The 19089-nt window shown below is 46.8% G+C and overlaps 1 protein-coding gene across 2 annotated transcripts in view; it reads left to right on the top strand.

Annotated features, from left to right (window-relative positions):
• CFAP57 (cilia and flagella associated protein 57) overlaps positions 1-19089 on the top strand; it is an 81134-nt gene that overhangs the window by 3022 nt on the left and 59023 nt on the right. For both annotated transcript variants that reach the window (XM_078451998.2, XM_060624088.3), the window contains exons 3-9: positions 1300-1616; positions 3213-3499; positions 5403-5610; positions 8669-8821; positions 16260-16399; positions 17166-17331; positions 18060-18173. In XM_078451998.2, the coding sequence (XP_078308124.2) occupies positions 1300-1616; positions 3213-3499; positions 5403-5610; positions 8669-8821; positions 16260-16399; positions 17166-17331; positions 18060-18173 (1385 nt within the window). The remainder of the gene's footprint in view (positions 1-1299; positions 1617-3212; positions 3500-5402; positions 5611-8668; positions 8822-16259; positions 16400-17165; positions 17332-18059; positions 18174-19089) is intronic.

The raw sequence follows: 19089 nt of genomic DNA, 5'->3' as shown, positions 1-19089 counted from the left end.
GGTTTCCTTCCCTCAAGGTCTGTCTTCCACACAGTTGCCAGAGGGATTTTTCTACAACATGCGTCTGACCCTTCCAAAACTTCCTCTGTGGCTTTTCATTTGCCTCTGTGATAAACTCCAAACTCTCGTGGCTTTTCATTTGCCTCTGTGATAAACTCCAAACTCTCATGCAGGGTCTCCAGCGACCCCAAACCTAGGGTCTTTTCCAAGGCACGGTCACTTCCTGAAGCCCTTCCACAGAGGTCCTGCTGCTGGACAGACTCCCTTCAGCTTGCTGGGAAAGACAGCACAGGGCCCAGGGCATCACTTTCTAGCACTTCTCCGCTGCCTTGCTCACCATCCCTGCCCTGGGCTTGAATCAGGGCGGACTTTTGCACAAGGCACAGTAGGCACAGAGCCCAGGGCCCATGATACTGTTAGAGACCCAAGAAAATGAGTATAATAATACTAAGTCCAGTCTGGATTATATTCTTTATGCTAACGCAGTCGTAAGATACAATTTTTACCAGCTTATTTTTTAAACCACTTTATTAATTTTTACTGTTAATGGAAGAAGGGACCCAAGAAAATCATAATGTGGGCCTGATTTCATCTCCCAAATAAAGTTCTTGCCCCTTCATCTTTGCCTCAGCCTTTGCTTTCTAGACCACAACTTTTATTCTCGTGCTTGTTACCTCATGGTTGCAAGATGACTGCTCTGTCTCCAGGTACCACTGACACATTCCAGGAAAAGTCGGGGTAGAATGCATCCGTCTCTGGTTTTCGAGAGAACACAAGCTTTACCGTAAAGCCAGTCCAGCAGACTGGCCAGATTCACACAGATGACCTAACTGTGAGACAGCCTGGGGCCCCCAGCAGTTGGTGTCTCAGCCTCGAAAATAGAGGGGCGCTGCCTGCTGGCTGCTCAGGGCATGGAGGCCCACCCTCTTCCACCCGTCTACACCCACCTGTGGTTTCCCTGGGCTCACGTGCGATGCCCCAGCCACACTGTACCCTTTTTCACATGCACACCTCTGCTCTTCCTGCCACCTGCCCCACCCTGCACTCTATCCCACCTGTCCTCCCTCTGGCATCGTTCCTTGACTTCTCCTCCTACCTCAGCCTCTGCGAGGTACCCGTCCTAGCCATTTTCCTAATACCCCAGACATAGCAGGGCCAAGGGACTGCAGGGATTGACAGTTACCTGTTTCTGTGCCTTTTCTCCCATGTGTCAACCTTGCCACCACTGCGCCCGGTACATGTCGAGTCACGGTGAAAGCATGATCTGCTCTCATTATCCCCCTTTACCTCTGTTCGCAGGCTCAGACAAGAGTCAGGGCATGCTGGCCTTATCCATCAGTCCCAATCGGCGATACCTCGCCATCTCCGAGATTGTGCAAGAAAAACCCGTCATCACCATTTACGAACTGTCATCCATCCCTTGCCGGAAGCGCAAAATCCTTAATAATTTTGACTTCCCCGTTCAGAGATTTATTAGCATGGCTTTTTCTCCAGACTCCAAATACCTGTTGACTCAGACATCACCTCCAGAGTCAAACCTTGTCTATTGGCTGTGGGAAAAACAGAAAGTAATGGCTATTATTAGAACCGACTCTCAGAACAATGCTGTCTACCAGGTACCTCCCAACATAACAAGTATCGTGCAAGTTATAAAACTAGTAAGAGCTGTCTTTTATTGAATGCTTTCTGTGTGCCAGGAACACTGCCAGTTTCTTAACATGCATTTTTTTTTGAAAAGTTCTTTTTTTTTTTTTCAAGTTTATTTATTTGTTTTGAGAGAGAGCATGAGTGGGGAAGGGGCAGAGAGAGAGAGAATCTCCAAACGGATAGTGCAGAGCCTGTTGCAGGGCTCAAAATCATAAACTGCGGGATCATGACATGAGCCCAAACCAAGAGTTGGATGCTTAACCGACTGAGCCACCCAGGCACCCCTCTTAATATGCATTTTTAAATTAATCTCTCAACAACCATATATGGTCTGCATAATTATTATCCTTGTTTTATAGATGAGACAACTGAGGCTCCAAGAGGTTGAGTCACCCACCCAAGTATCACACAGGTAGTGAGTGGCAGGGTCAGGAGTCTCAGACTCCAGTACCCCTCTTCTTTACCCTGGCCCAGAACTGCTTTCACAGGCCCAGGCGATGAATTGATAACTCACTTTGTCTTGCTGGTCCTGTCTTCTTCCTAACAGCATTGCTGGGCAGTGGGTAGATTTCAGGAACGTAACATGAAGTGGTTGATCTTGAGGAATGTGTCAACAAAATCGCAGTTACGTGGGGAACAGAATTTTCCATTGTTGTTTGGGGGCAAAATGAAGAGGACCCATGAGGAGGCTGGTTGACTGCTCGGGCAGTGGGTCCCAGGGAGGTTTTACCTTGGTGTGGTCACCCCAGTCTGGGATCTGGTACTCAGCTTTACAAGTTCAGGAACTCAGCTCTGCTCATGTTCAGAGATATTAGCTAGCCAGCGTCTCAGGAACAGACTCCCTTATTCTCACCAGAGGCCAGTGAATAACCCAGCATGTGACTACGAGAACACTCACATTATTTATCTGGTATATTTCCTCCCTAGTAATAGAGAAGTGGGGAGGTGAAATTAGTAATCAGAGGTTGCTTGGTGATCGCAGAATCAGACCAGAGGCAGAGAGAGCCGGAAGATTATTTTGTCTCGGCCTTGGTGAGGCCGAGTCCAGCATCCCTATTCAGAGCAGAGTACACACATCCTCCCTAACAGATTCAGCTGGATGCCCACTATGAACCCCGCATCGGGAATACAGAGATGCAGGTGTTACAGCCCGTCAGTTGCTCACCATCTAGTAGGGGTGTGAGTTGACTGCCCTTACTGTACCTCCCAGTTGGTAGGAGACTCCCTTTTCCCCGGACCCACCAGATCCTCCTTTTTCTGCGTTTCCAGCTGAGTCTTCATGTCACTTTCTTGGCCCAGAGTTTAGCTGTTGTCAAGAACCGCTTATCCTCTTTTTGGCCTTTGTAAAATGATTTTTGTAGGTTTCCTGGTTTAAGATGCATGGGCCCCACAAATACAATGAATCTGTGCTCTTATCAAATGTGCTATCAAAATTAATCATGCCCTAGTGATGTTTAAAGGATACTCTGAGCTACCTGAAACAAGTATTCACTAGTAAAATGAGAAGTAATTCCACCAAGATTAGTTTTATAAGTAGTTTTCTTTTATCCTTTTACATTTTGCAGGTGAGCTTCAATCCCCAGGATAACACTCAGGTCTGTGTCACTGGCAATGGGATATTTAAGCTTCTCCGCTTTGCCGAGGGCACCCTGAAGCAAACCAATTTTCAGAGGGGAGAACCCCAAAACTATCTAGCCCACACGTGGGTGTCTGAAGACAAGATCATTGTCGGCACGGATACGGGCAAGCTCTTCCTCTTTGAATCTGGAGATCAACGCTGGGAGACAAGTATAATGGTCAAGGAGCCCACCAGCGAGACCGGGAACCTGGAGGTGATCCGGGAATCGGAGAGGTAATGGCGCCCCTCTGGGCTGGTGCTCTTGTGAAAATATGTTCATCATACCAATAGCGTTGTGCCAAAAACGGGATTCTTTAAAAGTCACTCAGAACCCCTCCACCTTCAAGTCAACTCTTTTCATTTTCCCTCTGCCTTTCGCATGTTCATCTATATTCAAGCACAAATTGGACAGTTGTGACCACAGCCTACATACAGTTCTTTTGTTTACATGCATTTTATAAGCCTTTTAGCACGACTAGTCTTCAAAACTCCAGATCTTTTAAAATGTATTTTCTAATGGCTGCCTAATTTATTGATTCAATTACATAAATGGCCACTGAGCTCTTGCAGTGTGCAGGGCACCTTGCTAGATGCTGGGGACATGTGTCCTCAAAGACTTTGCAGTTTGGAAGGAGCCAGCAGACCAACGAAGAAGCTCAGGGAAGTGTTATTGGTGTAAATATGACAAAAGAATATGAGGTAAAGTGGGGGCTCAGGTCAATTTTACCTCTACTTCAGGCAATAATGGTCATCTCTCACACGTATTGAAATATACCGTTGTATCACTAGACTCTGCTTCAAGCACTTTATGTGTATTCTTACTTGAGTCTTACCCCATATAGTACATATTATCATGCCCATTTTATAGAACAGGACACTGAGGCTCAAATAGGTGAAGTGACTCACCCAAAATCATAGCCCTGTCTGCCTGGCTCTGGAGCCTGAGCCCTCAACACATGGCATTTTGTAGATTCTTCTTCCTCGGTAACTTTCAGTCTGTCATTTCTCACCATCCCCCACACCCATGACACCTCCTTTTTCTCTCACGATTCTATTACGAGCTTCCTAGTAAGTCCCTCTGCCCTCCAGTTTGCCATGTTCCTAATCCTGCAGTGAGTCCAGTGCTCTAAGAATAAAACCCAGGGGCACCTGGGTGGCTCAGTTGGTTAAGTGTCCAACTCTTGGTTTCGGCTCAGGTCATGATCTCATGGTTCGTGAGTTCGTGCTTAGGATTCTCTCTCTCCTCCTCTCTCTGCCAGTCCTCAGCTCATGTGCTCTGTCTCTGTCTCTGTCTCTGTCTCTCTCAAAAATAAATAAATAAACTTGAAACAAAATAGAATAAAACCCAGACTCCTGAACCTGGCCCACCCATCCCTGCTGCTCTGACCCTTCTTTCCATCTGGAGCATCAGCTTCTGCCTCTGTCTACCACACACATCTTGCACACTCTTACTTCTGAGTTTGGTCACGTGTAGGTCCACCTACCCCACTCCTCTGGACACACTCACATACCCACATGCTCCTGTTTGTTCTTCAGACCAGCAGGGAGTTCTCAGCTTCTGCTCATCTCAGATGGGTGCACCTCTCCTTAACGGTCCTCAGAAAGTCCTGCTTCCATCCCACCCAGCTGCCACCTAATGGGCCTTAGCACTTGCCCCTAGACTCTAAGCTTCAAGGGACAGGAACTGTGTCAGTCTTACTTACCATTGTTTCATAGGGTTGTCGACACAGTATAATTCCAATAAATATTTGTTATGTGGAAGAAAGGAGGGAAGAAAGGAAGGGAGGAAGGGAGGGAGGCAAGATTCAAATCTCAGGCCTTCCACTTACTAGTCGTGTGATCCTAGAAAACTCTCTGAGCCACTTTTTCCTAAACAAAAGAGGGATAATAATGCTAGCAACAACCACAACAATAATGGCGACCACACAGGGTGGTGAGACTACCAAATAAATGTATAACCTTCCAGTCTTTCTCTGGACTTTGTATAACAGGCCAAAGGGTGGCGTTTGGGCCTGGGGAACAGAATTGCAATGGGCGATTTCTCCCGCACCCAACGACAGCCCTTCATTCTCATCCCTAGCTGAACTCCTCTCCTTGGGATTGCCTGTAAACTTTACATGCTGTTTTCTTTTTCTAGCCTGATCCAATTTCCGACAATCAGTTCCCCGGTCCCTTCCTATGAGCAGGTCATGATGGCCAGTAACAACAGCCAGCTGGCCATGCCCCAGGTGTTCGCCATTGCAGCCTATTCAAAGGGATTCGCCTGTGCCGCTGGGCCGGGGAGAGTTCTCCTGTTTGAGAAGATGGAAGAGAAGGATATTTACCGGGAGAGCAGGGAAATCCGGGTAAGGAGGGGAGAACTGGGGTCCTCCTGGCACGTGTCGTCCAGCAGCAGAGCACTGACAGGGAGTTTGGTGGAAGGAGAGGGCTATAGCGCTGAGTGGAAATGGGGACTCGAGCCATTTGTCCTGAGGGAAGTTTGGGGATGGAGCAGACAGAACAGGGGTTGACATTGGGAGGATCTGGATTTGAATTCTGGCAGAGAACTTTGGCAAGTTATATTTGCACTTTGAAGCTTAGCGTTCCTGTAAAAATGGTGTTAGGATATATATTGATATTTAATGTCAAGCACACACTGTCTGGCACCTTGAAAGCATTCAGTAAATATTTGTGGAATAAGTGATACAAAGTGCTGTGGAGAGAGATCGTCTGCGGTTGGGGAAGAACCAGGAAGGCTCTCGGCGGCGTGTGGCGGCAATCTTTGAGGAGGGGTCCTAGAGGAGGGGTAACAGTTGACGGGAGGGAACAGGTTAGGAGTTGCACGTGGAAGGAACAGGTGGAACAAAGGCACTGCGGAGGGGGGAGCAGGTGGTTTGTCTGGGAGATACTCTGCTCCCCAGTGGAGACGAGCTGAAATCACTTGAAAGGGAAAGCCAGGAGCTGAGGCTGTTGAAAGATCTCGAATGCCAGCCCGAGGAGCATGTGTGTAATCCCACAGCCAGCCTGTTTCTGAGCGGAGAAGCATGACACTTAAGAAAAGCAATCTGCCTGCGGTGGGGATGGGGCGGGGGATCCGGAGGCCCTGGACGTGAGGCAGCTACACGCACTCTGAATGAGCCAGGCTTGACTCTGCCCTTATTGGCTGAGTAACTTGAGATGAGTTGCTGAATCCAGCAAAACCTCTATTTCTTCTCTGAGAAAGTAGCCCCTCGCCCTGCTGGTTATCAGAAGGATGACACAACACCTGTGTAAATCACGTGTGAAATGCTTGATGCTCAATAAGTGATAGCCGTTATTATCTCCACGATGAAGAATCAGGCTTTGCTACTGAAGCCAAGAAGTGGTGAGATGTAGTCACCACAGTGAATAGCAGGGAAAATGTGAAGGGAGAGAGCCTTTGCGGAGGTTAAGCCTATAGAACTTGCCCTGAGTAGATGTGGGTGACCAGAGGTAAGGAGCTCGTAGAGATGCCGCCTTGGCCTTGAGACTGGCTGTCTGGGGAAAGATGCCACAGGTAGGAAAGTTGGGGGTAAGAGCAAGGTGAGTGGGAACCAAGGGGAACTTTTAATTAAAAAAAAAATGTTTTGTTAATTTTAATTTTTTTAAAAAAATTTTAATTTTTAACAATTGTTTGTTCCATTTGTTTATTCATTTAATAAATATGTATTGAGGGTTTACTATGTGCCAGGCTCTGTGCTAGGGGCTGGGGATGCAGGAGGGGAAGCACACACACTACGAGCCTGTCCTTAGAACAAACAGATGTGAACAGATTGTCACATGGGGCTCAACATTGTGAAGAAGATAAAGCCAGGAGAAGGACAGGGAGTGAGAGGGGGTTCTGTTCTAGAGAGAGTGGCTCGGGGAGGCCTCGCTGAGGAAGTTGATGTTTGACCAGACACTGGAATAAAGCGAATCCATTGGAAATGTGGTTTTAGACTTTGGGAGTGGGATCAATGTACACACACACACACACACACACACACACAGTGCTTAGCTTGTGTCTGGCACAGAGTTGGTGCTTTATTTTTACTGTTTCAAAGAATTTATCATTGTGACTATTTTCACTACTGTTGCTTTCACCGAAACCCTCATTTTGGACAAAGTCACTGACAGAACAAAAAAAGGAGGACTGAGGACAAACCTTACATTTCCTAATTTAGAGTCTGAGACAGAACGAGAGCCCAGCAGAGGACACTGAGAAGTGGTGGTCATTCACTCACTCGTCTAACAAATGGCTGTCTCATACCTGCCACGGGCCAGGCTCCAGGCCTGGTGCCTGAGCTAGAGGCGTCGGCCACGGCCACTTCCCCCAAGGACCCCACCACCTCCGGAGGAGAGCAGCGAGGCCACACTTACTCTTTCGCTGAGCTCTGCTGTGCACTAGACGCTGCCGAGCGCTGGCACACAGCAGCGGGACGCAGGCAAGGCCCTCGGTCTGTAGGCTCCCATTCCGCTTACGCAGTGTGATGAATGTGGCGGCAGACGGACGCTCCCTAGTGAGCACACTGAGATGATATTAGGGCTCACCCAACCCCGGGCGGGGTGGGGCGGGACTTTCCTCTCTCCCAGAGCCCTCAGTGTGCTGGCAGAGCAGGGGGAGATGACGGCGGGAAGGAGTCGGGGGTATACGGGGGAAGACACAACTCCAGGCCACGGGAGGGAAACATGAGAGCTCCGTGTCCTGGGCCCCCCAGAGGCAGGTGCTGCCATCACCGCTACAGGATCTAGGAAAGCCCAGAAGATGAGGACTGAGCAGGGGCCTCTGGCATTTCTAAGGTTGACGAGGACATTTCAGTACATGACACAGTGGAAGGAATGAAGAACCGAGTGGACGTGGTATGGGCGGGCCAGCCTTTCGAGAAGTTTGATGGTTAGCAGGTGAAGAGCAGTGGTGGGGAAAGGAAACCTAAGGTGAGGTCTGCTTGGCAACTCCAGGCCCTCTCAGAGGCTGCTGGCAGGGCTGCCGTGTGACCCCTTGTCTTTTCTCTGCCCTGTCACCCACCCCACGTGGAAGAGGGGCTGTCCCCTTCCCCTCCACTGCCCCAAAGTGCACGCTGGCATGCTTGATGAGGTGGCACCCACACTGGGCTTCTGACAGGTGGGCGGGAGCGGGATTTAAACTAACACTTGTTTTCGGAGGGGATCTCAAATTCCGATGTAGAGAGTGATCCTTTTTGCGGCTGCTGCTGTCTCGTAGTCAGCCACTAATCACTTAAGGGTGAATACAAATCCCACAGAAACAGTGGTGACTCAAGCCCTCCCTTGTCCACATCTGAGGGGGATCCTTGGCAGCATGCCGGTCTGGGTATCTGTAAGCTGAAAGTATCTGCGAGGACTCCGAAAGCCCAAGGACACGTGGACAATGTGGGAACATGACTGACGGTTGTGTTGCATCTTGGGCAGATTCCGACGGACCCACAGAGCAATGAGCGGAGTCAGTCAGACAAACAGGACGTCCTCTGCATGTGCTTCAGCCCCTCAGAGGAAACGCTGGTCGTCAGCACCAGCAAGAACCAACTGTACAGCATCACCATGTCCCTGACGGAGATTAGCAAGGTAAGTCTTTCCCAGCAGCGCTTCCTTCCGGCCCAGGGATTGCCTACCACGTGGGCAGATTTGAATCCAGACTTTCTGAGCAGGGGCTCATTTAGCCCCTTCCTAAGAGCAGAAGAAACTCGAATCTTGGGGCACCTGGGTGGCTCAGTCGATTGAGCGGCCGACTTCGGCTCAGGCTGTGATCTCGCAATTTGTGAGGTCGAGCCCCGCATCAGGCTCTGTGCTGACAGCTCAGAGCCTGGAGCCTGCTTCGGATTCTGTGTCTCCCTCTCTCTCTGCCCCTTCCCTGCTCACACTCTGGGTCAGTCTCTCTCTCTCTCTCTCTCTCTCAAATAAATAAAAATTAAAAAAAAATTTTTTTGGAAAAAGAAGAACCTCGAATCTTAAGGTGCCCCGTAGAAGCACTCGGCTGCTCTCAGTGGGGTTGCAACTGCTGCGGCCCCTTTCGAGGACCCCTTGGAGTTGGCTGTCAAGTCTAAATTGTACGTATCCTTTAACCCTGCCATTATACTTCAGAGAATTCCTCATACTGCTGCACGTGCCTCTCTACCTGCTCATGTGCACAAACATGCATGTGTATGAAGAAGTTGATTGTTTCTTTTTTGTTTTTAAGTAACAAAACTAGCATAAATACACTGCAGATACTGCAACAAAAAAGCACCATAAAGATAAAGAGGGTCACTTTGTACTTCTAAAAGGGTCACTTCATCAAGAGGATATTATGGTTTTAAACTTTATGCACTTGATAGCATGCATTCAAAATATATAAAGCAAAATTTGACAGAACAATGAGGAAAATGGACCATCAATAATCATAGGAGGAGATTTTAACATATCTTTCTTGGTAATGGTGGTTTTTTTTTAAATAACAGTTTTATTGAGTATCGATTGGTATTTATTCACATGCCGTGCAATTCACATATTTACAGTGTATAATTCAGTGGTCTTGAACGTACTCACAGAGTTGTTGCAACCATTACCACAGTCAGTTTTAGAACATTTTCATTGCTTCGGGTTCTTTTTGTTTGTCCCTGTGGATTTGAATTATCATCTGAAGTCACTTCCTCAGCCGGATACGGATTTGCTCCCGCCCACCATCTTTGTGCTCTTATTGGCAAATACACTTCCATGAGCCCAACGATGCATAATATGCATATTTTTTATATAGTTGCTTTCTCAATAAGGTGAAAGAAAAGTGGGGATGAGATATGTATTTATATTATCTTTTATAATGTCATAATACATTTACTGGTATTCTTTGTGTTTTTTGGTGGATTCAAATTACTGTCTGGGGTCACTTACTTCAACCTGAAGAATCTCCTTCAGTATTCCATGGCAGGCAGGTCTGTGAGCAACAAACTCTTTATTCTTGTTAGGAATTTTTTTTTATTATTATTATTATTTTAATATTTATTTTTGACAGAGAGACAGAGCATGATTGGGGGAGGGGCAGGGAGAGGGAGACACAGAATCCAAAACAGGCTCCAGGCTCTGAGCTGTCAGCATAGAGCCCGACGCAGGGCTCGAACTCACAGACAGCGAGATCACAACCTGAGCCGAAATTGGATGCTCAACTGACTGAGCCACTCAGGCGCCCCATTGTTAGGAATATTTTTATGTTTCATTTTTAAGAGACAGCTTTGCTGGATATAGAATTTTTTTTTTAAGTTTATTTATTGGGTGGCTCAGTTGGTTAAGCATCTGACTTTGGCTCAGGTCATAATCTCACAGTTCATGAGTTTGAGTCCTGCATCGGGTGAGCACAGCGCTGCTTCTCTGTCTCTGTTTCTCTCTCTCTCCCCCCTCATGGGATTCTCTCTCACTCTCACTCTCTCCCTCCCTCTCTCTCTCTGCCGCTCACTCACGTATGCCCTCTCTCAAAAAAAATAAAGTGTATTTATTTTGAGAGAGACAGAAGCAGTGTGAGTGGGGGAGGAACAGAGAGAGAAGGAGAGAGAGAGAGAGAGAGAGAGAGAGAGAGAGAATCCCAAGCATGCTCTGCATTGCAGAGCCCGACGCAGGACTCAAACTTACGAACTGTGAGATCATGACCTGAGCCAAAACCAAGAGTCAGATGCTTAACCAGCTGAACCATCCAGGAGCCCCTGGATATACAATTCTTGATCGACAGTTTTTTCTTTGAGTATTTTGAACATGTTATCCCACTCCCTCTTGGCTTTTATTATTTTTGCTGAGAAATCTGCTGTCATCTTGTTGGACTTCCTTGTAACTGATCAATCATCTTACGCTTGCTGCTTTCAAGGTTTTTTCTTTGTCTTCAGTTTTCAATATTTTTACTATCATGTGTCTGTGGATCTCTTTGTGTTTCAGCTTCATGGATGTGTGCATCAATACTTTCCAATAAATGTGGGGAATTTTGTCCATTATTTATTCAAATATTTTTTTCTCCTCCTTTCTGTCTCTCTCCTCTCCTCCTGGTACTCCCACTGTACATGTGTTGGTGTGTTTAGTGGAGTCCCACATTTACCTGCGGTTCTGTTCATTTTTCTTCATTTTTCTGTTTTCCATATTGCATAATCTTTCTTGATCTGCCTTTAACTTCACTGATTCTTTCTTCCGCTAGTTCAGATCTGCTTTTGAGTGCCTCTAGTGTATTTTTCATTTCTGTTATCGTACTTTTTACCTACAGAATTTGCTTTTTTTTTAAACAGTGATGTTCTCTATTTGATGTGACATTGTTATCAAAAGTTTCTTTCCTTCTTTAATCATGGTTTTCTTTAGTTCTTTGAACAGATCTGTAATAGCCACTGTGAAGTTGTCATCCATTAAATCCAATACCTGGCCACTCTCACAGGCAATGTCTGTTGCCTATGCACAGCAAAATGCAAATTAAAACAAGTCTGAGATGCCTCTTTTTTTTTTTTCCAGTGACACTTTTCCTTGCTTTAATATTTTTGTCTTTTTCTGCTTTTGAAATGAGCTTTCAATTACAAAATACCAAACCCCTTAAAAATGCCAGCCATCGGCACACCGTGGAGAAGCCCCCAAGTAAGGATAGATAGTAGTGGCAGTTGGCAAGAGGTGGGAAGTGATTGAAGCAGTGGTTACAGATGTTCACAGGAAGCTAAAACTATCCAGCAGGTTGTGTCTTAATGTTAACACAGGTTAGACTAGTCACTACCTTGGTGGGTGGCCTCAGTGTTTGGGTTCAGGTTCTACACGGCAGTCCAGTTTCTTCCAGTTAAGAGTTCTTGGCTTGCACCAATCACAGGGTGGCCAGAGGGCACAGGACCAGTCTATTCATTTTTCAAAATGCTGCCATAGGCCTGCTACATGTGTTGAGAGACTTCGGGAGCTCTACCCTTCAGCAACTGTGTGTAATTTGGGTTTTCTGTCTGGACACGTAGCTCAGCCAAAATCCAGAGGCCATTTGTGAGTTTCAGGGATTGGTACGGAATGTCTTGCCCTTCTACATTCCTCTTGGCAATAGTACAGACATTGTTGTTTTGCAATTTGCTGGAAAGTCTCAGCATTTGAGTGACATTCCTTAATCTGAAACTGAAGTTCATTTTCACTGGGACCATCCTTTCCTTCGCAAGGAATACCTGGTGCTCCATTTTGCCATCTTCTACAAAAAGCACCATTGAGTGGGACGTAGCAGCTGAAGTGGCCTCAGGGCAACGTACTGCACGTCTGGCTCCCCAGACAGCAAAGTGACAGGTGGAGGGGCCACCTTCTACTACTTACTACCTTGTAGTAGAGTCGTTGGGTAACAACTCTAGAAACTTCCTTAGGACTTTTACCGCTGAAAGCACCACCGCTGAGTTGGCGTGAGATTGCTGGGGAGTTACACGTTCCCAGATGTTCTGAGCCTCCCGGCCATCTTTAGGGTTGTAATTAGGGAGTTCAAGATGAAAATCTGGCCCAGTCAGTGCACTCATTTGGGGCCATCAGCCACTTATTAATGTTCTGTGGCTTCAGATCGAGTAAGTTGCCATTTAGGTGAGATTCGCTGATTTCAGAAAATGCTGCTACAGCATTAGCCACCACCATTGGATGTGAATCTGCAATGAGATCCCACAGAGTATCCAGAAATCCCTGATCTTCCACCATTTGGGCATCAATATCATGGAATTTTGCCACACAGACTGCCGCTGTCTTCCTAACGTAGGAATCTTCATCCTTCAAGCACTTGCAGAGCTATTCTGTCATCTTGTCCACCCGGATGCACCCCTGGCCCTGCCTGCCAAGGCCTGAATTAGAGGATTGGGATCCTCACTGTCCTTCACAAAGCTATGGACAGCCATGATGGCCACGTCTGGCTGACTCTTGGTTAGGTTCATCAAATAGAGATATGCAAGCTTCTTTAATTTCAGATGGTCAGTGTGCGTATAGTTTCTTACATCTGGAAAGAGAGAACTGACATCCTGCCTCCGGTCGTGGCAGCAGTCACTTTCTGCCCAGCCTCCTTCCTCTTTTTCTTTCTTTTCATTGTTGAGTTCAGCCTCTAATTCAAAGATTGCTCCTTTTTTATTGATTGTGAAGTCGCGTGGAGTCAGTCGTGGTTTGGGATCTTTAATGTGCACCAGAGGCAAGGCTGGGGGCGCCAGCAGCCCAGAGAGCCTGGCCTGAGCAGTGGTATAATTGTTTCCTGCATTAGCCAAAATCAGAAAGTCAGATATCACCCGGAATTTCTGAGAGCAAAAGAGAATGGGAATCCTTATGGGATGGTGAGGGGGTGTAAACTGGTATAGACATTCTAGAGAGCAGTCTGATAGTTCCTGGTCGAATAGAGAATGCATATATCTTGTTACCCAGTGGTCTGCTCCTGGATGCATACCAGGAATTACATCACTCCGGTCCATTAGAGAGCACATACAAAGACGTTCGCCTTCGTGTTCGTAGCAATGGAGAGTCGAAGACAACCCAGCTGTCTGTCCCCAGGAGTGATAAAGAAGTGAAAGAGCTGGATGCATATCACAGAATACCAAATCTCTGGTAGAAGCAATAATCATATACATGACAACATAGATGGTTGAGAGAAAAAAGTAAAACTGAAGAATGCAGTCTGAAGGATGGTGCCATGTATAGAAATATCCAAGAACATGGGGGCGCCTGGGTGGCTCAGTCAGTTGAGCGTCCGACTTCAGCTCAGGTCACGATCTCCCCCGTTTTGTGGGTTTGAGTCCCGCATCGGGCTCTGTGCTGACAGCTCAGAGCCTGGAGCCTGCTTCCAATTCTGTGTCTCTTCTCTCTGCCCTTCCCCCACTCATGCTCTGTCTCCGTCTCTCAAAAATAAATAAACGTTAAGAAAAAAAAAAAAAAAGAAAAATTTCCAAGGACACAAATGAGACACATTAATTGGTGCCTTTGATAAGGGAGGAACAAGAGTGAAAATTAAAAGAGGAAGGGAATGAAATATAAAATAAAAATTGGCCGTACGTGAATTGATTATGACAGTCTGTAACTCTGCGCCTGAGCTACAGAATGAAGAAAGTAAAGATACAAAATCAAGGAAATATGAGGCAAGGTCATCAGACAAATTTTGGGGCTGGGAGAAAGAGGAAGAGAGTCTGAAGGCCTGGAAAGAGAATAAATGGCATGAAATCGGTATCTAAGAGATTCAGAAAGTGAACTTACTGAAAAACATGGAGTTTTCGGTCCGTTGGAGGCTTGTGGTCATGAATTCCAAGTGAAATCGGTAAGCCTGCTTGTCTGATTCTCCATCATCGTACAGCTTCTTAGGCAGAAGTGCAGAGAAAGGACGAAAGAGGATTACTGTTGTGTTTAAGGTAAGAGGTGTGAGTGTATTCAAAAGCTGATGGGAATGTGCCAGTAGAGACAGGGGGGTTGAAGATATTGGAGAAAGAAAGGGTAAGGGATGGAGAAGAAGGAGAATACTCTGTCCTTCCCCCCACCCCAGCACAGCACCTTTTCTTCCGAGATAGTAGGGAAGGTTGAGTGGATGCAGCTGAGTTTATAAGTGAGAAAGGGCCAGAATTTGAGGGAATCCCCATCTCAGCCTTTGGTTTGCTTGTGAATGGGCCTAAAATACGTGCACCTAATTGAGTTTCCCAGCCATCACTCCTCATTCAGGTGTCCCAGGTATAAGGCCTCCGAAAATAGAACAATGTGAAGCCTGTACAACCAGTGTCACAGGAAGCATCTCCCTGTGAAATCACCCACCTCTCACTGCTGCTGGCGGTGGAGTGACGCCATTTCTCTGGAAAGAAGTCTGGCAGGGCCTCTGAAGGTCTTTAGAATCGTTCATGCCATTTCCCCCAATATTCCCCTTGTAGACACGTACCTGTTGCATCTGTCCCAGCCTATTGATAGTGATGCTCTTGGCTAGGAATGCCCGTGGCACTTTGCCCAGGCCAATGTTACTCATAGCAAACCCCCAGACGTTTCTCCCACCACGGCCAGAGTTGTGGCTGGACCAGACCTTTTCCTTCTTAGGATCATTGCAGGAGGCACTTCAGCACAAAACACCAGGGAACTTAGGGGAACAGGTTTGTTACATGCTCTGGAGGGTACGGAGCACACATGAGGGCCGCACAGCAAGGTCATGGGGAGAGAAAGGGCATGGGCTTTGCCTTTACTGGAGTGTGGGGGGTGGGATGTCTAGGATTTTGTGGGTTTGCTCTTTATTGGCTAATTTAAAACCTAAGAGCACAGGAAGGAAGAAGTGGGATCACTCAAGCAGCCAGTTATCCAAGTTATCCAGGGCATTCTGAGAAAGGGACTAACATGGGCAGCAGGGGGGGCAGCCTCATTCCTCATCTGGTTGTTTTCCTGGTAACTGTGTCACACAGCTGGCACTATGTTTCTTTAAGATGGATGTCTTTTGAAATGGATGCGTCCGCATTCAAAAGCTTAGTGTTGGATACTTCCGCTGAAGGAGCTAAGGAAGTCATCAGAGAGGTACAAAGACTTAAGGATGTTTAGTCTAATATTATTCCTAAATAACAAATGATGGAATCCACTGAAATGTTCCCATAGTAGAGGAATGGCTACATTAAATTCTGGTATAGCTATAGAACAGAGTTCTGAGGCGCCTGGGTGCCTCGGTCACTTAAGCATCTGACTTTGGCTCAGGTCATGATCTCACAGTTTGTGAGCTCGAGCCCCGCTTCGGGTGAACTCTGCTTCTCTCTCCCCCATCTCCTCTCTATCCCTCATGGGATTCTCTCTCTCTCTCTCCCTCTCTCTCTCCACCCTCCCTCACTTGTGCCATCTTGCTCTCTCTCAAAAAAAAAAATCCTTAAAAAAAATTTTTAATTGCCATTTTTTGTCATTTTAAATTGCTTTTAAAATAATAGCAGCTTTGGAAAATATGCATAATATTAAAGCAGTCTTCCCACGGCCAATATCTGTGCACCCAGGCTAACTAACATTCGTAGGTGGTAATGGAGCTGAAGTATACAGCCAGCCCTTTGCTTACTCTGCCAGATCTCACTCTGTGTGATTTCTCCAGGGGGAGCCTGCTCACTTCGAGTATCTGATGTACCCCTTGCACTCCGCAGCCATCACCGGGCTAGCCACGTGCATCCGCAAACCCTTCATTGCCACCTGCTCTCTGGATCGATCCGTTCGCATCTGGAATTATGAATCAAAGTAAGGATGAAAGGCTTCGCGACTGCAGCGTGCAGGATCCCAGTTGTTACATTTGTTCATGTAAATTATTTTAATTAGAGAGTTTTAAAATGTAATTACTTGAAGCTCTCAGTTGGAAAAGGTGTTTTGTTTTGTTTTGTTAATCAAGTCTGTCAACTTACCTGTTTCTCTTCCCTTTTTGCTCGCGCTCGGGCTAGAACATGGCTTTGTGTTTTATTAAGTGCTTCACCACACGCCAGACACCATGCTAGACAATGGGGACATAAAGATAACACTCCGCCTTCTTAAATAATCTCCTGTGTTCTTCCAGTTTTCCTCTCTCCCTCCAGATGTACTTTTCGTCACATGGGACTCTCCAGACCACTACATCTCTCCCCATCACTGCCCCTGACCATCCTTAACTCCCTAGTGACTTTTTCTCCCTGACATGGATTCCCTGAGGATCCCCAGCCTAGAGTGGCCCCCCACTGTAATTTCTCTGTCCTTCGTGTATAGCCACTGGGTTGCCGAAAAGAAACCGTGCGGTCCTTCCAACTCGGGGGATCCAAAGGGAGCTGTGCCTTCAGCATCGCTAGAGAACTCGTTGATCACTTCCCCTGTTTCCCATACTCATTGCCGGACACTCTCCTCAAATAACCAAAACCTGGGGAAAAGAGGAACCAAAATTTCAAGCGACAAAGTATCTCCTATGCTATGATAGAAATATGTGCCAGATACAATGGAGGGCTCAAGGGAGTTTCTTAGAATTCCATAATCTTTTTCACAGCACTCTGGAGCTATTTAAGGAATACCAGGAAGAGGCTTATGCAATCAGCCTTCATCCATCGGGGCACTTTGTTGTCGTAGGATTTGCTGACAAACTACGCCTTATGAATCTACTCATTGATGATATACGTTCTTTCAAAGAATATTCTGTCAGAGGATGCAGAGAGGTAAGATGCTGGAGATAAAGTTTCAGTTTCTTGGAAAACCGGGGGTTGAAGTATCAAGAACTAACACACTCTGGCAAAGTGGGACCAAAGTCTGCTTAGAGAACATCGGTGGCTTTAAAGGAAGAAAAGGCAAGAGATCGGGTTCTCCTCTCCCCAAACTTCTTGAGCGTACGCCTCTATCCCATTTCTCTCTTGCTCACCAAGATATTTCACTGAACCCCAAGCCTTGTGAGATCCCACGTGTGATTAATTCTCTCTCTGATTGCCGAGTAACAAAAAGTGTCAAAAAGGGAAGTCATCTCAGAATCAGAGCGCCAGCCAGTCGGGAAGGTGAAGTTGGAGATTGGGAGGGGCCTGGGAATAGAAGCGTCACCAGGGAGAGGCAGTAGGCCGCCCATCACACTTCCCCCTGAGGTGACCGCAGAAACCAGATAGTGATTTCGGGAGTTGCTTCCCCACTCTGACACTTCTACAAACAACGAATGCTGCACTCTACCATCCAAGCAGCGTCATGGTCCGTGCACACACCAGTGGCAGCATCTTGGCCAGTATGAGCTACAGGAATAGCCAAGATGCTGGCTGGTCCTCAGTCCCTCTGCACCTTTCCCCCCCATTCCCACTTCCACACCTGCTTTCAGCCTGAACTCTTTAGGAAAAAGAGCTCTTGACTGTAACGTCCAGAAGGCTCATTTCTCTCATTCTTGCTCTCTTGCTTTGTTTCTTTGTAGTGTTCCTTTAGCAATGGAGGTCACCTGTTTGCTGCAGTCAGTGGAAATGTGATTCACATTTTTGCCACTACGAGCCTGGAGAACATCTCGAACCTGAAAGGACACACCGGGAAGGTCAGTGAGTGAGCAGTGTCCAAGGACACGGGAGGCACAGAGCCAAGCATTATGCTTGCCGAGTGAACAAAAGAGAAGCAATGTGTTTCCTCTTGGAGTTCACGGTCTACTTGGGGAAAGAGACGATGACACAAAAGCACAGGGTAATTACTAATTGCAATAAATGCAATGAAAGAAAAACATGGGGTGTTATGAGAGTAAATAATGAAAGAGTTGGCATAATTTAGAGTGGGGTGTTCATAAAGGCTGGGTCCTAAAGGAGTAGGAAGGAATTAACCAGATAGAGCTTCAGAGGAGCTGAAAAGTCTGTGGGGCTGGAACCATAGGTGTCAGGACAAAACGGGACCCAGCTGAGATTGGTGAGATTAGCAAAGGCCCAAGTGCATGGAACCTTGCAGGCCTCCTAAGTATAAAAAAACTATAAAAAAGATATCCTCCTTGTGCCTTGAAATCACTGAAGATTTTCAGAGGAGGGAATGATATGACCAGATTCGCATTTTAGACTACTTTGGCCGCAGAAAGAAGAATGTATTGAAAGGGTGGAAATGGTAAGGAGACTATTGTGGATGTCTACACCATTTTGGACCATAAAGGAGATGGTACAGGTAGGGAGAAGGAGGTGGATTCAAAAGATACTTAGCAAGCAAAACCAGTAGTTTTCAGACAGAGTGGAGATGGGGCATGAAGACAAGGGAGGGGCCAAAGGTGGAAAGACTTAAGAAGTCGGTGAAAGAATTTGGACAGAAAAAGCACTTGAAAGGCATGCTAGGCAGGGGACCTATTAGAGATGATGGAACTGGAGTGTAAAATAGGGTGGTGGTTTGAGGTACACATGGCTGGAACGTTGGGCACATTCCAGCAGTGGTGGAAGGAGCCAGAGAGGTTGGCTACATCCCAGTGTGTGCACCATGCCAAG

Source organism: Panthera onca, chromosome C1 (assembly GCF_046562875.1).
Source record: "Panthera onca isolate mPanOnc1 chromosome C1, mPanOnc1 haplotype 2, whole genome shotgun sequence".
Classification (NCBI taxonomy): Eukaryota; Metazoa; Chordata; class Mammalia; order Carnivora; family Felidae; genus Panthera; species Panthera onca.
Note: the sequence above shows the minus strand (reverse complement) of the source record. Positions and strands in the feature narration are given on the sequence as shown.